At 37.5% G+C, this 16,806-nt stretch overlaps 1 protein-coding gene across 7 annotated transcripts in view; it reads left to right on the forward strand.

Moving 5' to 3' along the window:
• The window catches only part of UTRN (utrophin), a 387,073-nt gene that overhangs the window by 302,271 nt on the left and 67,996 nt on the right, over nucleotides 1–16,806 (forward strand). For all 7 annotated transcript variants that reach the window (XM_042795633.1, XM_042795636.1, XM_042795635.1 and 4 more), the window contains 2 exons: nucleotides 3,849–3,909; nucleotides 15,379–15,440. In XM_042795633.1, coding sequence (XP_042651567.1) covers nucleotides 3,849–3,909; nucleotides 15,379–15,440 — 123 coding nt within the window. The remainder of the gene's footprint in view (nucleotides 1–3,848; nucleotides 3,910–15,378; nucleotides 15,441–16,806) is intronic.

A 16,806-nucleotide genomic window follows, 5' to 3' on the forward strand; every position in this document is an offset into this window, starting at 1 on the left:
GGGCATCTTCTCCAGTCTTAAGGGGACATTCAGTTTACGTTACATACAAAAGTCAAGAAAGGAAAGTTTCCAGAATGCATGTTGGTGGATACCGCAAAGAGCTATAGCCAGGTACCACAGTCCTGCAAAACCAAATAATATGCAGTTATCCATTGGAATTATTTGTTTAAAAACAACCAACCTCCTTCCCCACACAAACTACAGCAAAAATATCTTTAAAAAAACAAACTGTTTTAAGAGCTTTAACTAGACAGCGTTACAGAATTTAATACCTACAACTTTATATAAAGTCTCTTAGATGAAAGTCAGGGACAGTAACTTCAAAAGGAAAGTAATAAAAAAATCATTAAATCTGGAAAAATGAAGGTTTTATCCTGACAGGTTGAAATAGTGCATATTCTAAATTAAATTTGTCAAGTCTTTTTAGCAGCCATAAATGACTTCTAACTGTGAGGAACAAGTAGAGCAGTATTCTGAATAAAATAATCTCAAACTCCTGAAACTGAGATTATGATATGTATGTCTCATGCAAATCTTTATCTCCAAAGTTGCATTTCTGATTTAGAGGGGAGGTTTTTGTCTGTGTTCATTTTATAGCAGCTGTTTTAAATTTTCCCCACCTACCTATTAATCTTCCTCCAAATCATAACAAGAAACCATATCTTGCCATCACACCATTTTCAGCTGAGTAGCTGCCAGTCGTCATTTAATCAGTAATCTGTGCTAGCAAAACACATATCTCTACCTGTTCATCAGATTCATAGAATCATAGAATAGCCCAGGTCAGAAGGGACCTCAAAAGATCACCTGGTCCAACCTTTCATGGGAAAGGGAGCCTAGATGAGATTAGCACCCTGATTAACACCCCCTTAATCCAGTAACTTAATCTCTGCAGTGGCTGGTAACATTTCTCTACTAAAGAAGACACAGTGCGGTGTTTGGTACTGCTGTTGGAGTTCTTGGGACACCAATTACATGGATTCATCCAGACTATTGCTAAGAAATTGCTTCAGAATATTTTTGAAGACTAGCAAACAATATGACGTTGCCACTTCCTAAAACAACCTGCAGTAGGAGGCTGAGGCAAAGCAGCATTAGTAGGCCACTACAATCTATAATCCCTCTCTTTGCTGAGCTATTTTTCCCCTCCCATCAGTAGTATGCAGAATTTGATTGCTTTTTTTTTTTTCAGTACTTTTGAGACGGAAAGTAAGCTCCTTGAAAGTTAGCTGCTGATCATTAAATTTTATATATCCCTACTACAGATAAAGATGAAGAATCTTTGTAATTCATTATTCTTTACAAAAAGATTTTGTCGTCTCCTGGCATTAGAAATAGTATCTTGGTTTTTTCTGTAATATATTTATTTTCCAAGGACCACAATCCCCTTCTCTTTGTTGTGTTTCTTATATACTTTCTTAGAAGAATCCATGAACATCCACAGAGCGCTGACTCCACGTGTTCCCTAACAAATAGCCTAGGTCTTCAAGTGGCCTGCTCAGAACATCTCTGAGTATTGTCCAGCCTTACTAATATCTGCAGGCCTGCTAGTGAGTGCCAGAATCAATAACTACTCTGTTCAATTTTCATTGAGAGACTGATTTTAAAAAAAGAATGGGAATTTCATTTTGCAGAGTTTAATGCAGCAGAGAACTGGCAATGTTTTTAGAAAGGGCTTGGTTCATAATAATTAATAATTCAATTTATTATTAATTAATTAATTAAACAATACATTGTTTAGTCCATATCTGTGTCAGTGCAAAATATCTATAGTCTGTCATAGCACATAAATCATACCTAAGTAAATTGTGGCCAGATTTTTCTTCTTAGTTAGTTGACATAATTAGTGTAGTAGTACTGGAGCCACCATAGGTGCTAAACTGCAGAAGAGTGAAACTCTAAAGCTGATGGCCACCTTCACCTATCTGGATGATTTTTGTTTTTTCTTTTCTTTCAGTTATGAATGCTGAAAGATTATTTTTTTAGTTAACTACCTCTATTTGACCATTTAGCCTTACTATGTGTTACTGTGTAGTACATGAATGCTGCAATTTTTTGTAGTCCAGGAAGAGGTCACAGCCATTATACCTTTCAGGGAATGGTGGGCTGGGAGCAGGGCAAGACCTGTCTCTTTCTCCAGCAACAGCAGCCTGTGGGGCTTACATGGCTTGTAAGTCTTTGCTGCAACCTTGAGAGGTCTTAGGGGAAGAGGAGAGTTACTTTCAAATGGATTTTTTTTTTTTTTTTTTCCAAAGAGAGATGAGCTCTAGAGTGGGCCATGCTTGCAGAAAATTATATTAACTGAGAGTTTAATCACTTGCGGTCCAATGTGGATCAAAGCTATGTCTCATTTTACCAGGTTTTAAAATGGGCATTAGCACCTAGGAGTAGGCACTCTGTCTCGGAAGTGTTGGCATATGTGTACGGTATAAATTCATCCCATTGTGATGATCAGTTATTCCTACATTTTCTTTCAATTTCTGCTTCTACAGTGAATCTAGATAAGTGAGTTTCTTCTATGATAAAACCCAAATGAACTGGGCACTAGTTTGGTAATTTCTGTATGACATATGTAGGACCTATGGTTCTTTAGCAAATGGCTACTTTTAAGTTGTACACCAGCAGTCCTGTTCACATGAATACTTTTTTCCCCTTTTATTTCCTGGGATCTTTAGATAAGCAGAGTTGTAGTGCCATGTATGACTTCATGCCTTTTGCAACTCTGTGTGCAGAAGGCTTATTGATGTTATGGATGATGTTATCAGACTTGCATAAATTCTGCAAAGATTACTGCTGTTCGGCAAGGAGTACAAAGTCAGGTTTTAATGCCTTTTTTGTTGGCCATTTTCATGGTTTGAGCTCAGAGGACAATTGAGCACCACGCAGCCACTCACACATCCCTTATCTTCCAGTGATGAGAAGGGACAAATGAGCCAGGCTTGGGATTCGAGATAGGACCGGGCAGGGCAGATCACCCATTATGTGGCAAAACACGGGCCATAAATCAGTGTCTGCTCCACCACAGATCTTCATGGGTGGCGGGGGGGGGGCCGCCCTGCCGTCTCACCACAGGATACAGGGGGGTCTCTGCTCCAGCACACCTCCCCCCTCCTTTCTTCCTCCGTTCCTCCACTGACCTTGGTGTTCACGCAGCTGCAGCAACTCCTCCTCACAAGTCCCCCTGCCCGTCACCACGTCCCTTCTTAAATACGTTATCGCAGAGGCGCAGCTGATTGGCTCAATTTCCCAAACAGAAGTGGAGCTGACGTGGAGCTGGGGGAGCTTTAAGAAGCTTCTCACAGGGGGCTGCCCCTATAGCCCCCTCCCCTGCCACCAAAAAACTCCACCACCCCAGGACAGCCATACAGTGTTAATTAATATTAATTTGGGTTGCAAATAGAAGCTGAGGGTTGTAACTAATAAAATTAAGGTTGATATTCCTCGTTTTTAGTCTGTTGTGGAGCATTAATTAATAGTAGTGTAAGCATTTATATCCAAAGCTTAAACTGATAATAATTCTGTGGAGGTAGGGAAACCAATGTTTCTATTTTCTCTGGGTGGATAGCTTGCTTGCTCAGAATTTATTATCTTTCTTTGAAGTAGAATCACCACATTTGTTTTATGTCCAGCTTGGCATCAAGTAGATGCTTAGAATCTTCTTGACAGATTGCCGTCGTTTTCTCCAGCTAATTTTCTAATTACTGAAAGTAGTCTAGGAAGTTTTAATTGTTCCCATTTAATTTATTATAACTGTTTTAATTGTAAAATAAATACATAAAACAAAGATAGTTTGATCTTTTTTTATTTGACAGGTGCTTTCTAATAATTATCTTCTCTTTATTTCTCAGCCTCAGTACAGTTTCCATGGCAGAGATCTGTTTCACATAACAAAGTGCCCTATTATATCAAGTAAGTCTGCCTTTATTCTTTTTTGCTTAAGCATAACAGAGGGTCTTACCACCATAACATGGCAGAAAAACATAGATACTAAGTTGTAACTAGAAATGTTATCAAGATTTTCTCTACATAGCGTTATTCTGTGTATACTATATATTTTCATGTTTATTGCTTTGCATACTGTAGAATTTACAAATATATAAAAAGAAATCAATGACAAACCCTAACTAAAAAACCTGCTCAGCCAGATAGGAGACAGCAGAATAATACAGTTTCGGTATTCAAACTAGGCTTGCTCTTATATATGTGGCTCATCTAGAGTGCAAAAGTGTAGAGTAAAGGGAAAAAAAGCTGAATACATAATGTACTTAAAAATGCAAAGTTTATAACTAATAGCAGAACAGTATAGAGGCCATCATCATTTTGTGCAAAATTCCTTTGGAAATAGACATGTGTTGACCGTTCTTCTGTCATTTTATTTACATTATAGAAGTTTTTATAGTGCTTGATATTAAGGTAAATTTAACATTTATGTAAATACTGACAAAAGTTGTACAGATACCTTGGCTAACAAAAGGAATGGTCAAGATATTTATTTTGAAAATCATAAGAAATATTTAGTTATGGAGGTATGGAGATTTTGATGTGTTCTACTCAGAGCAATCCTTAACTCATTCCGTTCCATCATCATTTTTTTATGTACTGTTTGCCAGCATGTTAAAGGTCAAAGATTGTAGCTTTGAGAGAAGGATAGCTTTCTGCCAGAGGTAAATGAAATTTTAAGAAGGCACAGACACTAAGCCAGACCCAAAGTAGTTCATCTTAGGCTGAAAGAAATCTGTTGAAATGATATCAGTTTGAGTTTGGGAAAAAAGTAATGTTTTTATAAGTCTGTAGGATGACTATGAATTGAACCTGCTGCTAATTCATTCTAAAAACACTTCAGTGAGGACTTTGTACTATTGCATATTGCTCTGTCATAAATTTGAGAGCCACGTTTTGTGCTTCAAACAATTTATGAGTGCTTGAGAGCTTTAAAAAGAATGGCAACAGTAAATCTATGTCAATCAAACCTGTTGTCATCATTCCTGAGGTGTGACAGTTGTTTCTAAACTGTGATATGAAGATTAATTTTTTTAAAGGGTCTGAGTAGGTAACTAGAAAAAGGAAAAGTCTGCTGGGAAGATCCTTGAATTCTCTATAAAAGCATTTGTGCCTCTGCAGGAAAGTTTTGCAGGAGGCAACAGAAAGCTGTGATACTCTGGAGAAGTTCCTCTGTCAGCCCTGAGTGGAAGAAGAGAGGGCAGAGGTTGGATGTGGAGGCACACTGACAGCCCAGACTCGGGCAGCAGAGTAATTAAAATAATCACACCTACAGCAGTAATTCAGAGAAAACACTGAAGTATCAAACTACAGAGAGGAAGAGGAAACCTACTCTGAAACAGGCGTTTTTTTCTTGTGGATATGTCTTTAGTGGGCACTGAAAGATCGCAACTGATGTTCCCACTCTGCCTGATCAAAGCTGGTAGCTGAGGTTTGGGAGTGTTTACCGGGCGTGAGTTGGCCTGCGGAGGGGTCTGTGGAGCTCCCAGGTACGGAGTTGGAGGATAGAGATAGCATGGATAAACCTACCACCACAACAGATGGAACAGACTGAGACTAAAGCCTCTGATCTGTGCTGAGCAAAGCAAAGACTTTTAATATCTAATATGCATCCTTTTCTCATACTTCATCACACTTTTTTTTTTTTTTTGAGTTTCTTGGCATCTCCCTTGTCCCACCTCAGCCAGAGTTCAGTTTTTGAGAAATCTAGCTGCAATCCTGCAAGCACACAACTTGGTGGAAAAGTATCCACTGATACTGTGGGCTTGCTCTGATAGTAGCATGTTGGCTGCCCTGTAGCTAGATTGTGGAATGGAGCCAGCTGGGGCTGAGGAACAAACCCAAAATCTCAGAAACTGTTTTAATGGTCCTGCACAGGAAGTTTGCTGAAAGGACAGAAGTGTAGGGGCAAGTTCTCTGAGGGTTGAGGTCTTTATAGAACCAGAGACCACTGGTTGATTTTGAGGATAACTTTAATGAAGTCAACAGAGTTAACTACTGCATCTCAAAGAAGACTTTTCCAGTAATATTTCCCTACTTTCAACATGATACTGATGAAGCAATGTCTTGATTCTTGTGTCTTGAAAGAAAAGAATGATGTTGCATGTAACCAAGTAGGATTTATTTATTTTAAAAAAACTTGAGAAGGAATACTGAATTTCAATAGCTCCACGGTCTGACAAGCACACTGACCTTGGCAGTTTCCTTCATTTCTTATTGCTTACTGATCTAAACTTCAATGTTGGCAGCAGCAGCTAGATAAAACACAGAGTTGTGGAAAATAAAGCAGAAAAGAGCTGATTCTGAGCTTCATTTGCTTTGGTATGATCAGGCTGGAGAACACTCTTAGCTTTATATATTCTTTTAAATCTTCCTCTGTTCCCCAATTTCAGATGTAGTTTAAAGAAGAGAGGAACAAATGCTGATACAAAAACTTGATTGGAGTGATTACATGAGCTTTCGTAATACAATTCAAGGAAACAGTCAACAGGATTTAATGGTGGTTGTTGACATAGAAAAAAATTCTGGGGAAGAGGCAAAGACTAACTTAATTTTCTTTTTTGTTCAGTTATACTAATCTCTTTGAGGTGCCTTTGATGTAAAACATGAGTAGAAGGAACAGTATGATGAGTCTCAGTAACTACATCATTTGAGAGCAGTTATATTTACTGTCTTTACAGCAAGACTTTGTACGTTCAGAGAGAAGACACCAGTTGTTCATTTTATGGGATAAGGAAGAAAAACAGTAGACAAGGAGCATAAAAGTATGATTCAATGATTGGTGGCTGAAAAAATTGGAATTTTTTAAAATTCATTTTGAAAGGGAAATAAATGCTAATTGAAGTCAGGCTACTTTAATTCTGAACAAGAACATACACTCTTCTACACAACCATAAATTCATACCTGTACTTCATTTCGATTGCTTTTTGTGAGTGTCCTTGAAAGAGAAATGAAAAATATTCAGAAAGTGACATAGCTGCAGATGATGATGTAGTTGTACCTCTGTTAAGATGAGTATTTAAAAAAAAAAAAAATACTGCACTCTTCACAGTTTTATTGCATACGGAGAATGGAGTTTAAAAAAAATATAGGGAACTGCAGCTGAGAAGGCAGGAGGGAGCACTTTAGGTAGCGATGAATCTGTAAGGAAAAGTCAAAATTATGCAAGATGTCTGTATTTTCAGAAAAGCAGCATTTATTCTGTTTGTTTCATGATGCCAGAGGTAACTTGCAATTACATGCGTAGAGAGAAGTGTCTCAGAGAAAGAGATCCTTAGTGTGCCAGCACACTATGATGGCTTTGGAGTCCAGGTTATTATTCCCACCCTGCTTACTAACGGTGGGCATGTCAGCCCTTTCTGGGGTTGTATTTGATCAGGTAGCAGAAGCATGTGAAAGTTTAAAAAGCCAGTGTACAAACTTCTCTGCTCCGTAAGTTTAGGCAGCAGCAGTCTGGAGTTGGGACATTTTGGAGTATTTGGACTATTATGCTTGACTGGAAGGATTTCTAATTCATTGAGCCCAGGTTTGTCAAGGTGTGTGCACCCTGGGCTATGGCAGATATTTGATTGAACTGAACCTACACATATGAGTTAGCCTGTTTCTTTTCTCCTCTTGAATTGTCTTACTATGTAAACCAAATTTGCCAAATTGCATTGTCTCTGTTGATGTGATTTTATTTAGTCCTTTTTGCCAAGTATTTGATTTTTTTCTTAATGACAATTGATAAAAATTTTTATATTTCTGTAGTCTGGGTCTTCTCTGTCAGAGTAGAATTCAATCAGTGAAAACCTGAATCTGTAAAATCTCGATGCTGTTAAAATAAACTTAGTATTTCATACTTTATAAAAGAGAACAGGACTAACAAGCAGTATGGAGGAGGGGGAGGGATACAGCACAGCAGGCACAGTATTTACTAATGCACTTTTGGTAATAAAAGTGTAAATTTTCGACAACATGTTTGGAAAACCTGCCATTGAATACATATTTCATAGGTTGGTTTGCAGAGGTTTGAGATTTAATAAGGAGAGTTTTCTGCTGTTGTTCATTTATAACTATTTGAATCACACAAATAAGACATCCTTGGTCTCTATAATGGAAAATAAAAAAAGCGCCTATATTACATAGCACTTCAATAAAAATATTCTAAAGAGAAATAGATGAATAAAGGTAACATTATGTATGATCGTTAAACATATTTGAGGAAAACATGATGAACTGAAAGGAATGTGCAGAAAGTATATTTACCCTGACATTTCTCACTGTTGTTCTTTTAACTGTAATTTAAGTGTTCTTCAGCTGTGTACCTTTCAGTGCTATGAATTATTAGATATTTGTACTGTGCAGAAGAAACAAAAGGGTAATACAGAAAGGGTCACAGTGAGTTTAATGTCATGCAGAGGGAGCATTACACAGGGAGAGCAATTTCTTGATGTAATCATTAAATTGATCAATATCAAGCTCCATAGTCACCCTGGTTACTTTTCTGTAATTCCGCAAAGAGGCTGGCATCACCAATATCTTAAAAATCCCATTTTATCACCTCCTATATCAGGCTCAACTTTATGGGGAATGGGAATAAAATGCTTTCGGCTTCTCTGTTTCTTTCAAGACTTTAGGAATTCTTTCCTGATGTTTGGTTTATGCCTGTATGGGGAAGAGACGGAGCAGTAATGAAACTGGGAAATGTAACTTTTTTTTTCTTATTCTAGTTATATCCATAATTTCATTCCTATAAGTATTAAGAAATATTTCCCTTAGAACGGAAAATCGAATATAATTTGCAGAAAGACATAATACAGGTTTCTGGTTTTGAGGGTTTCTTCAATTACCAGTTCCTGTGCTGCTCTGTGTTTTCTTTTAAAGAAATGCAGTAGTACATTTTCTCTGGAGGGATTTCAAAATATCTGCATATAAATTGCTCCACCAACCTCTAATATACAATATCCTTGCAATGCATTATGCCAATTCTTTTTTTTACCACAAATCAGTATTTTCTAATGGGCTTAAAAAAAAAAAAAAACAAACAACCAAACAACCCACACAAAACCGAAAAAGAAAATATACTGTATCTAGATAAAATACCATGACACATTTATGAAGTGAGGATGTTGTTATGACATTTGAAATTTGGCAAGGTCAGCAAAGGCAGAGTTCTGAGTGCTGTTGATTCATTAGTGATCAGTAACGATCCTAATTTTAGGTAATGTTTTGTGCAAATGACTATAGGAACAGAAAGCTACTTAACACAATGCCAGGGCACTGTTTCAGTGTCTGCTCTTGTGGTGTTTGCCAGTGGTTATCAACACAGATATAGGCTTTGTCCATGCTAAGAAATGATAAAACCCCCACAAACATGTCTCCAGTTCTCTCTCTTGTAGACAAAAAGCTGAAAAAGAGCAAATTTATTTTTTTTTCACAGCTTCATGTGTAGCTTGAAACACCTGGAGGTGTACAACTTACTCCCTTTATTTCAACAGGACTGTTCACTTATTTCTAGAGATTATAAGTTAAATGACATACCAACTGTTTCTCAGCTCTTTATTTACAACCAGGAAGTGTTTTTAACATGAATTATCTTTGCCAATTATAATTAGAAAGCTGCCAGCAAACATAATGGAGAAGAAACAGATTGTAAGGGTAAATGTTTGTCATTTAAGCTTTAGAGCACTTCATTAATATGTAGTTTTAAAAAATTTTGAATACTTTATGGTTATAAGGTTTATTTTTTGTTAGTGAAATTTACACAAATGCATTTAGAGATTTTAAATTACGCTGTTTTGTCATGTATCCATTCATTGTTGCACGTTTTGCCGCGTGGCTTATATTGTGCCATTAAGTTTTGCCAGAAGAGATCTAGGAGACTCCTATTCTGAACAATTCAGCCTTTTGATACTAGCCAAAAAAATAACAGCGAATGAATTCTCTCATGGGTCTGTCAGTGAAATGCTTTTAATTCTTCCCTGACCGAACCATGTGGGAAGGTGTAACATGTTCACACCACTTGTGTTACTGCCCTGTAGACCAGGTCACTTCTGCCACAGCAGAAATCCCTTCTTACTCCACCCACTGTGCAGAATGAAATGTTGTAACCTGGGCTCCTGTAGACTCTGAAAAGTTCTTTTTATCCAGTGCCATCTACATGCAAGATGAATAATGAGCCCAAATGTTCACTTTCACTCAAAGTAAATATCACCTCACTCTACAAGTAGATCTTCCTGAAGTTAGTTAGAGTACTTGCAAGAGAAGGTGCCCCTTGGCACGAGTGTCACTGCAACCTGGAACAGAACTGCCACAGTATTTGTAATAGAGAGGGAAGGCTCTGTAGATTTGTCTCCTCTTGGTTAATTGCTTGGTTTTGAGTCTTTTCAGAAGTTCAGTGAGATGCCTAAAAATGATAAACTTCTCATGTATTTTCACACATTGTCATGTAAATTTTATTTTTTTTTTTTCCATCCAACTTCAGCATCATTCCAAATTTAGATTTCCATTAGCTTCTCTGCAGGCTTAGTTTTCCATCATTGGGAGTTACAGATTGTTTTCTATAGAGAAATACAGAAAATGGCATTTCTTCACATTTTTAGCGGATAGTTGCTAGCAGGGCTGAATTTTCTGAAGACTTCCTGTTGTGTCTCTGTAGTAAAAACAATCCATCCAATTCTACCTAATTGTCTTCTGGGACTTACCAGAAGTTATGGCCTCCAGCAGAATCAAGTTGGAGCTATATTTGAGATGTAGTAAAATAATTTTGCCTGGAAATCTTCAAAAAATGACTGGAGCAATTCTGTGAGTGAATTTCATACCGCTTTATTTGCTTACCTTGTTTCAGCAACTCTGGAAATTAGCAGTTTAGCAGTTTCTGGTTCTTGGCTCTAAGGGTGACATCTTTCACATATACATGTAAAATACATACAGTGAAACTGTGTAATCTTTTGTTTATCAGTTTCCTTGTTCTTGTAGGTCTGATGTCTTGTATGTTATTTGTGTTTACTGAGCAAGGTATCAGAGAAATGGGGGAACATCCAAGTCTGTGTTTACCCTCTGGGCAATAACTGACAGGCAGTAACTACTGTGGTGTGTATTTTAGAATAAGTTGCTATGTCATGAATGTACATAAAAAGGAGCTGTAAGATCCCGGTCAGAAGATCTCCCCCAATTTAATCTAGTCTGTCTCATCTTTTACAGACCATCCTCTACTATAAAGTTTCTGAGCACATTTCTCAGTGCTTGATCTGCTTGAGTTAGTCTTGCATCAATAACACAAAAGCTACTGTAGCTACAGCAGACAAAGATAGATCATATTTCAAAGAGCTGCTTTACAAACCAAATCACCAGAAAGCACTTTATCTTGCCTGCCTCCTGTTTGGAGCGCCTAATAAAATTACTCCTTTTTCTGACAGCTTTATTTGTAGCATAGGAAGGTTATCTGCACACCCATTTTTTCTTCCTGTGAAAATCAATTTGTGTCCACATAAAAGTCCCTGCATATTATGAAATTGTTACCAAACAAAACTTTGCATTAAGAAATGTCACTGTTGAGAGTGATTCCTGCCCTCTTCCCCGGTTCTTCATAGCTCTTTTTAAATTTACAGTCACTTTTTTTTTTTTTTTTTTTTCCCTTATCTCTGTCCAGTGTAATATGGCTTTGGTGTCTTCTGTCCTAAATGAAGCCCATCCATGTAATATACTGGGTGGGGGTAGCAGCACTGCCCGTGGCAGGGGAGTTGCTGCCTCCTTTGACCCGAGTGAACTGTGGAGCGTCGGATTCACTCACTGAGCCCGTTCCTCTGTGCTGCATCCATGGACGGGGTTGCTCAGCTGTTACAGAAGGTTTCTTGCTAGGTATTTTGGGATGGGGCTGGCACAGTCGTGTTCACCTCGCGTAGTCATTTAGCAGCTGTCAGGTAGTATTGACTTTTAGGTAATTATAGACAAGCCTGGGTGAAGGGATTCTCTCTTTCCTTTTTTCAGTTCCACCAGATGATGTTCACTGGGCCTCCTTTCTCACATAGTCTGTGTGGCATGCAAAACAACTGAGCAATAAGTTTTAAAAAACAGTTAGTCTATACACAGTCTGATGCAAATGCATTTCTCTTTCAAATAAAAACAGAAACAGAAAAATATTTTCTGGTTGTTATTTTATTAGGTATAAATTTAATGTTCTGTGTTTTTCTGTAAGGAGAAAATTTAGCTGTTCAGGTATTTATGGAATTAAATGGAGAAATAAAATGATAGTGCAGGATACAGAGACTTTGGATATCTCCTTCACTTTTTTAATGCTTCTTGTTAAGCACACACAAAATAGGAAAAATAACATAATTTTTGCATGGCGTGTTGTCACGATTAAAGTGGTTTTTAGTGTTTTAGATAAAGCTGCTACTGAAACTATACTTAAAGCATACAATTTCAATAATGAAACTGTTGTTTATTCTTAAGTCTTGGAAGCTTGACTTAAGGAAAAAGCTTGATTGGTAAGATCAGCTGTTATTCCATGCATATGGGTTTATAAATTACATAGAAGCCAGAATCTAAATTGCAATTAAATCTGTCCACATCTCCATATCCTAATTAAGCATTATAGATGCGTACTGGAGTATATGAGTGTATTTCTGGAGGGAGGAAAATAAAAAGCAAGGATTTCTCCAAGTATTTAACTTTTTTTTTTTTTTTTAATAAAAAAAGGTCTCTGAGCGTAGTCAAACTTATTAATTTATTGAAAGAAAATAATTTCAAATCAACTTCTGCTATCGATCCATTGTTGTTTCTGTAGAGAGGAATTTGTTGCAAATAAAACTTTGCACTTCTGCTGTGCTTCCCAGGTGAGATTCTTGCAGCACCCCACAAGTAGGAAGTAGGTTTCTTCATGGAAACATATTTTTTAATGCCAGAAAATAGTGAACTGAGAAATAAAGGCTGCAATTCAGCAAAGTTCTTACCATCACAGCTCATGTTGACATGATAGTTTCTAAGGCAGTAAACAGGATTTGACTCAGCTAAATTGCATGTTGTTTACATGCAGAGTTAGCACTAATATTTCAGCCTTTAAAATTGTGAAATGTATTTATATATATACATATATTTAAAGTTTATGTCACCGTACTGCCACCTACCTTTACTTTTAACATAGAAGTCTGAAGATGTTTTAGTTGAGTCTTTTCTCAGAAAATCATAAGACGCTCTTTTCACTTATGTAAAATCAGCAGTCTTGGTCAGGAGTTTCTTTGGAGTTTTTTGTTTGTCTGGGGTTTGTTTTTTTGAGGGTGGGGTTCCTGGTCAGGGAATTTGAGGTGAAGCAATTTCCTTAAAACAAGCTTTATTAAACTGATCACGTATTGGATCCATTTCTGTGGGCAGTTGCAATGGGTTTTGTCAACAGAAATCAATTCTAAATGGTCAACATGATAATGATGGCATCCCACTTAACATGATAGTGCAGATATTTGGCAGCTCCAGAACTAGTTTTGAGGTTATTAAATAAGGTGATTGGTGTGAACCATTGTATTATATTTTCTGTTCCTATTTACTGAAGCTGTACATGTTCTTTCTAATATACAGTAGTTTTTGTATACCAGGGTTTTTGAGAATGTGGGACAGTCAGTTGTCTTTACCTTGGCACGGCACCAAACCCAAATACATCCTTTGTTCTTGTTGTTGTCTGCATATTGATTTATTGGTGTGCCCCTTCCAGGGAAACATAATTGTCAAGCTACATGTTTTTGAGATTACTTTTCTGGACAAGGATAAAAATAGTGTAATTTTAAAAGTGTCTTTCTTGAAACTGTAAAAACACTGATTTTTAGATGCTGGTATGCCTTAGCTTTGGAGCATGTCAGATCCTTGACCACCTCATTTGGAATTCGAAATGTGAATGCAATTCATATGGTATTACTGTCAAACTGGAACCAAATAAAAGCTTCTGTTTAGGAAAATGTGTTCAGATGTAAGGACGTACTTCATTGTTCTTCTGAATTGGGGAGGGTTTACTATAGTATTTCAGAGTCAGTCAAGGTCTCATAGAAGGTGCTGTTTTTATCTCATATTGTATAAATCTCTCATGTTTAAATGCAATCATGTGCAGAGCTTCTCCCTCCTTTCAACTGTCCACTAGGGAATAATCACAAACAGGAGAAAAAAAGATTTATATCTACTGTATTAATAGGAAATACATATTTTGTCTATGAACTTCCATGAAAAACACCTGACGAATTTGTGATGGTGCCAGATACACAAATGAGACCCCTGGCAGAGAGTTAAGCCTAGTGACAGGCAGAAGCTGACTGTGGAGACCTAGAACAGACTCAAAGCTGGAAATGTCACGCTGCTATATGGAATATTAAGTGGGGATCATATCCCCTGTACAGAGATCCAGTGCATGCACTTTCCACTAGTGTATCTAGCAGGGTAATGTAAAGAAGGGCCCTCAGCACTTACTTCATTTAGAACCTGCATCCCTTTTGTGGTACCTGTCCTGTCTGCAGATCTTTAGAGCAGGCACCTTCTATCCCATTTTTTTCTACCACCTAGCATAAAAGGGTTAATTCGTGGTTGGTTTCTAAATTAAAAATAAATAAAATCAGTGATGATAAATTATTGTGCACCCACTGAGGTACATCTACTTATATATACCAACTGAAGATGCAGTCCACTACATTTAATAGTAAAGTGCCATTTAGAGTCATTATTTGCAACCAAGTATACCTGTATGTGGAAAAAACAATGTGTGCATATTAACAATTTTTAAATAGAAACAAAGGTGAAATAAGTGGTATTCTCCGCTCATTACTGTTAGATTTGCTAACCTAGCATAATTTCATTTTCATTATTAACTTCTAAAGGGAATGTTATGATTTTTTTGATGTAACTTCTCTAATTAATTTTCTTACAAATCTAATTCAAATGCAAATACTTTGTGAGGCAAGAATGTGCAATCATTCCAGCAATTAAGATTGTTAAATACAAGTAAAATGTGGCTTGTAGAAGGGAATTGGAGATTTCAGTAGACCTGACGTAATACATGTTTTGACCCCTATGGCTGCATACTTGAAACCTTAGTGAATCAAAACAGCAGTGCTAAACCTTGGATTAAGTGATGCTGCCTAATGAATCTGTTCTGTGAGCACTAGTGTAGGACACACCCCCTAAATGAAGATACCTATTGATTGCGTGTGTGATCAGGCTTCCCATTAAATGTGTTACAGGTAAAGCTTATAATCACTGTATGTGTTCTGATACATGTGTTCAGATATGTAATAAAGCAAATAATTGCTGAGGAATTCCTTGCCATTTAAACACAGAAAATCAGAATATCCTTGTTCTTTTGTTCTTTGGAAGTGTATATGTGTGTTGCCTGAAACTCTGATTACCTCATTCTTTTTTAGTCATGAGACACAGACAACTTGTTGGGATCATCCTAAAATGACTGATCTCTTCCAGTCCTTAGGTGAGTGCATTTCTTAAAATAAACCATTATGTGATGTTCGTTCCATGAGTAAAAGCTGCATTTGTATGCTGACCACATCCAAGTTGCCGTGAACTGTGTGTAACAGAGCATTTCTCACTTTGCAATGAGACACACTTTGCACGAAACCTACTGCCTTGATCACGCCGTGTGTGCTGCCTGTCAGTAATATTAATTCTGAACAATGTGTTCTGACTCTGTGCTTTAATGCAATATCTTGTTTATTTCTTTTAAATCCACAAGGGATTGTCCAATGATACAGGCTATCTGCGTGTTTAAAGCAGGGTGCTGGTCTGCAGGGAACTAATTTTTGTAATAAATCAGAGCAGCTACGCTCTCAGTAAAGGTGTAAGGAACTGAATGAATTAATGCCTCAAACATTCATCAACACAGAAAACTTTGACAAGCTGTGGCCTTTGTGATTAGTCTGAGGAATGGCACCCCAGGAAGTGCAGAGTGTATCGAAGGATGCGCGGCTTCACTCCCTTGTGGTTGTATTGCCAAACTCCTTAGATAAGCCTTAAAGGAGGGAAATTGGGACAGAGTGAAACCATATGTTTGGGTTAAAGGACTGATAAGAGAGATAAATAACCAGCACCAGAATGACCTAAGCAAAAACTGAGGAAAAAATAAGGGTAGGGGGACTGGCATGAACACCGACTCAACTGACAAGGGGGTTGGTGCACCCCATTTCCCCTCAATGCATATGTAGAACCCATGCTCCACCCTTTCCTTATCTCTCATGAAAATAAGTTTGTGGAATACTTGTCTCTTTTGGTCTAGTATGGTAATCAGCTGATAAAGATGAACTTAAAAGGTGACAGAAAACTTTGCTATGTGTGTACCCACCACCCCAAGATAACCAGACCTGAGACAATGCTGGAACCTGGGTGGGAGCTGGACCCATTCCCCCTTTTTTCCCCGTTCCCCCTTTTTTTCCCGTTCCCCCTTTTTTCCCCGTTCCCCCTTTTTTCCCCGTTCCCCCTTTTTTCCCCGTTTCCCTTTTTTACCCTTTCCCCCTCTTTTCCACTTTTCCTCCTTTTCCTTTTTTACAGATTTATCAATAAGAGATCACATTGCTTACTATCCTTTTCCAAGTTTAAGTTGTTTCTACTGCAAGTGAAACATTTTAACTGGTCATTTGGTGTCATTTCACCTTAATTTAGCCCAAGGGGATCACAGAACCTTTATGACTCCCTGGGCTCCCAGTCGGCCATAACAAAAGGCTGGACAATATTATGGTAAAACTAGTTTAACATGCCATGCTAACATCTACATTTACTGTGAAATCTCCCTTTCTAAGGAGGGAAAGGGTAAAATATTGTTAAGTGAGGAAAAATGTTACTGT

The sequence above is a fragment of the Tyto alba genome, unplaced genomic scaffold (assembly GCF_018691265.1).
Source record: "Tyto alba isolate M040663 unplaced genomic scaffold, T.alba_DEE_v4.0 Super-Scaffold_22, whole genome shotgun sequence".
NCBI lineage: Eukaryota > Metazoa > Chordata > Aves > Strigiformes > Tytonidae > Tyto > Tyto alba.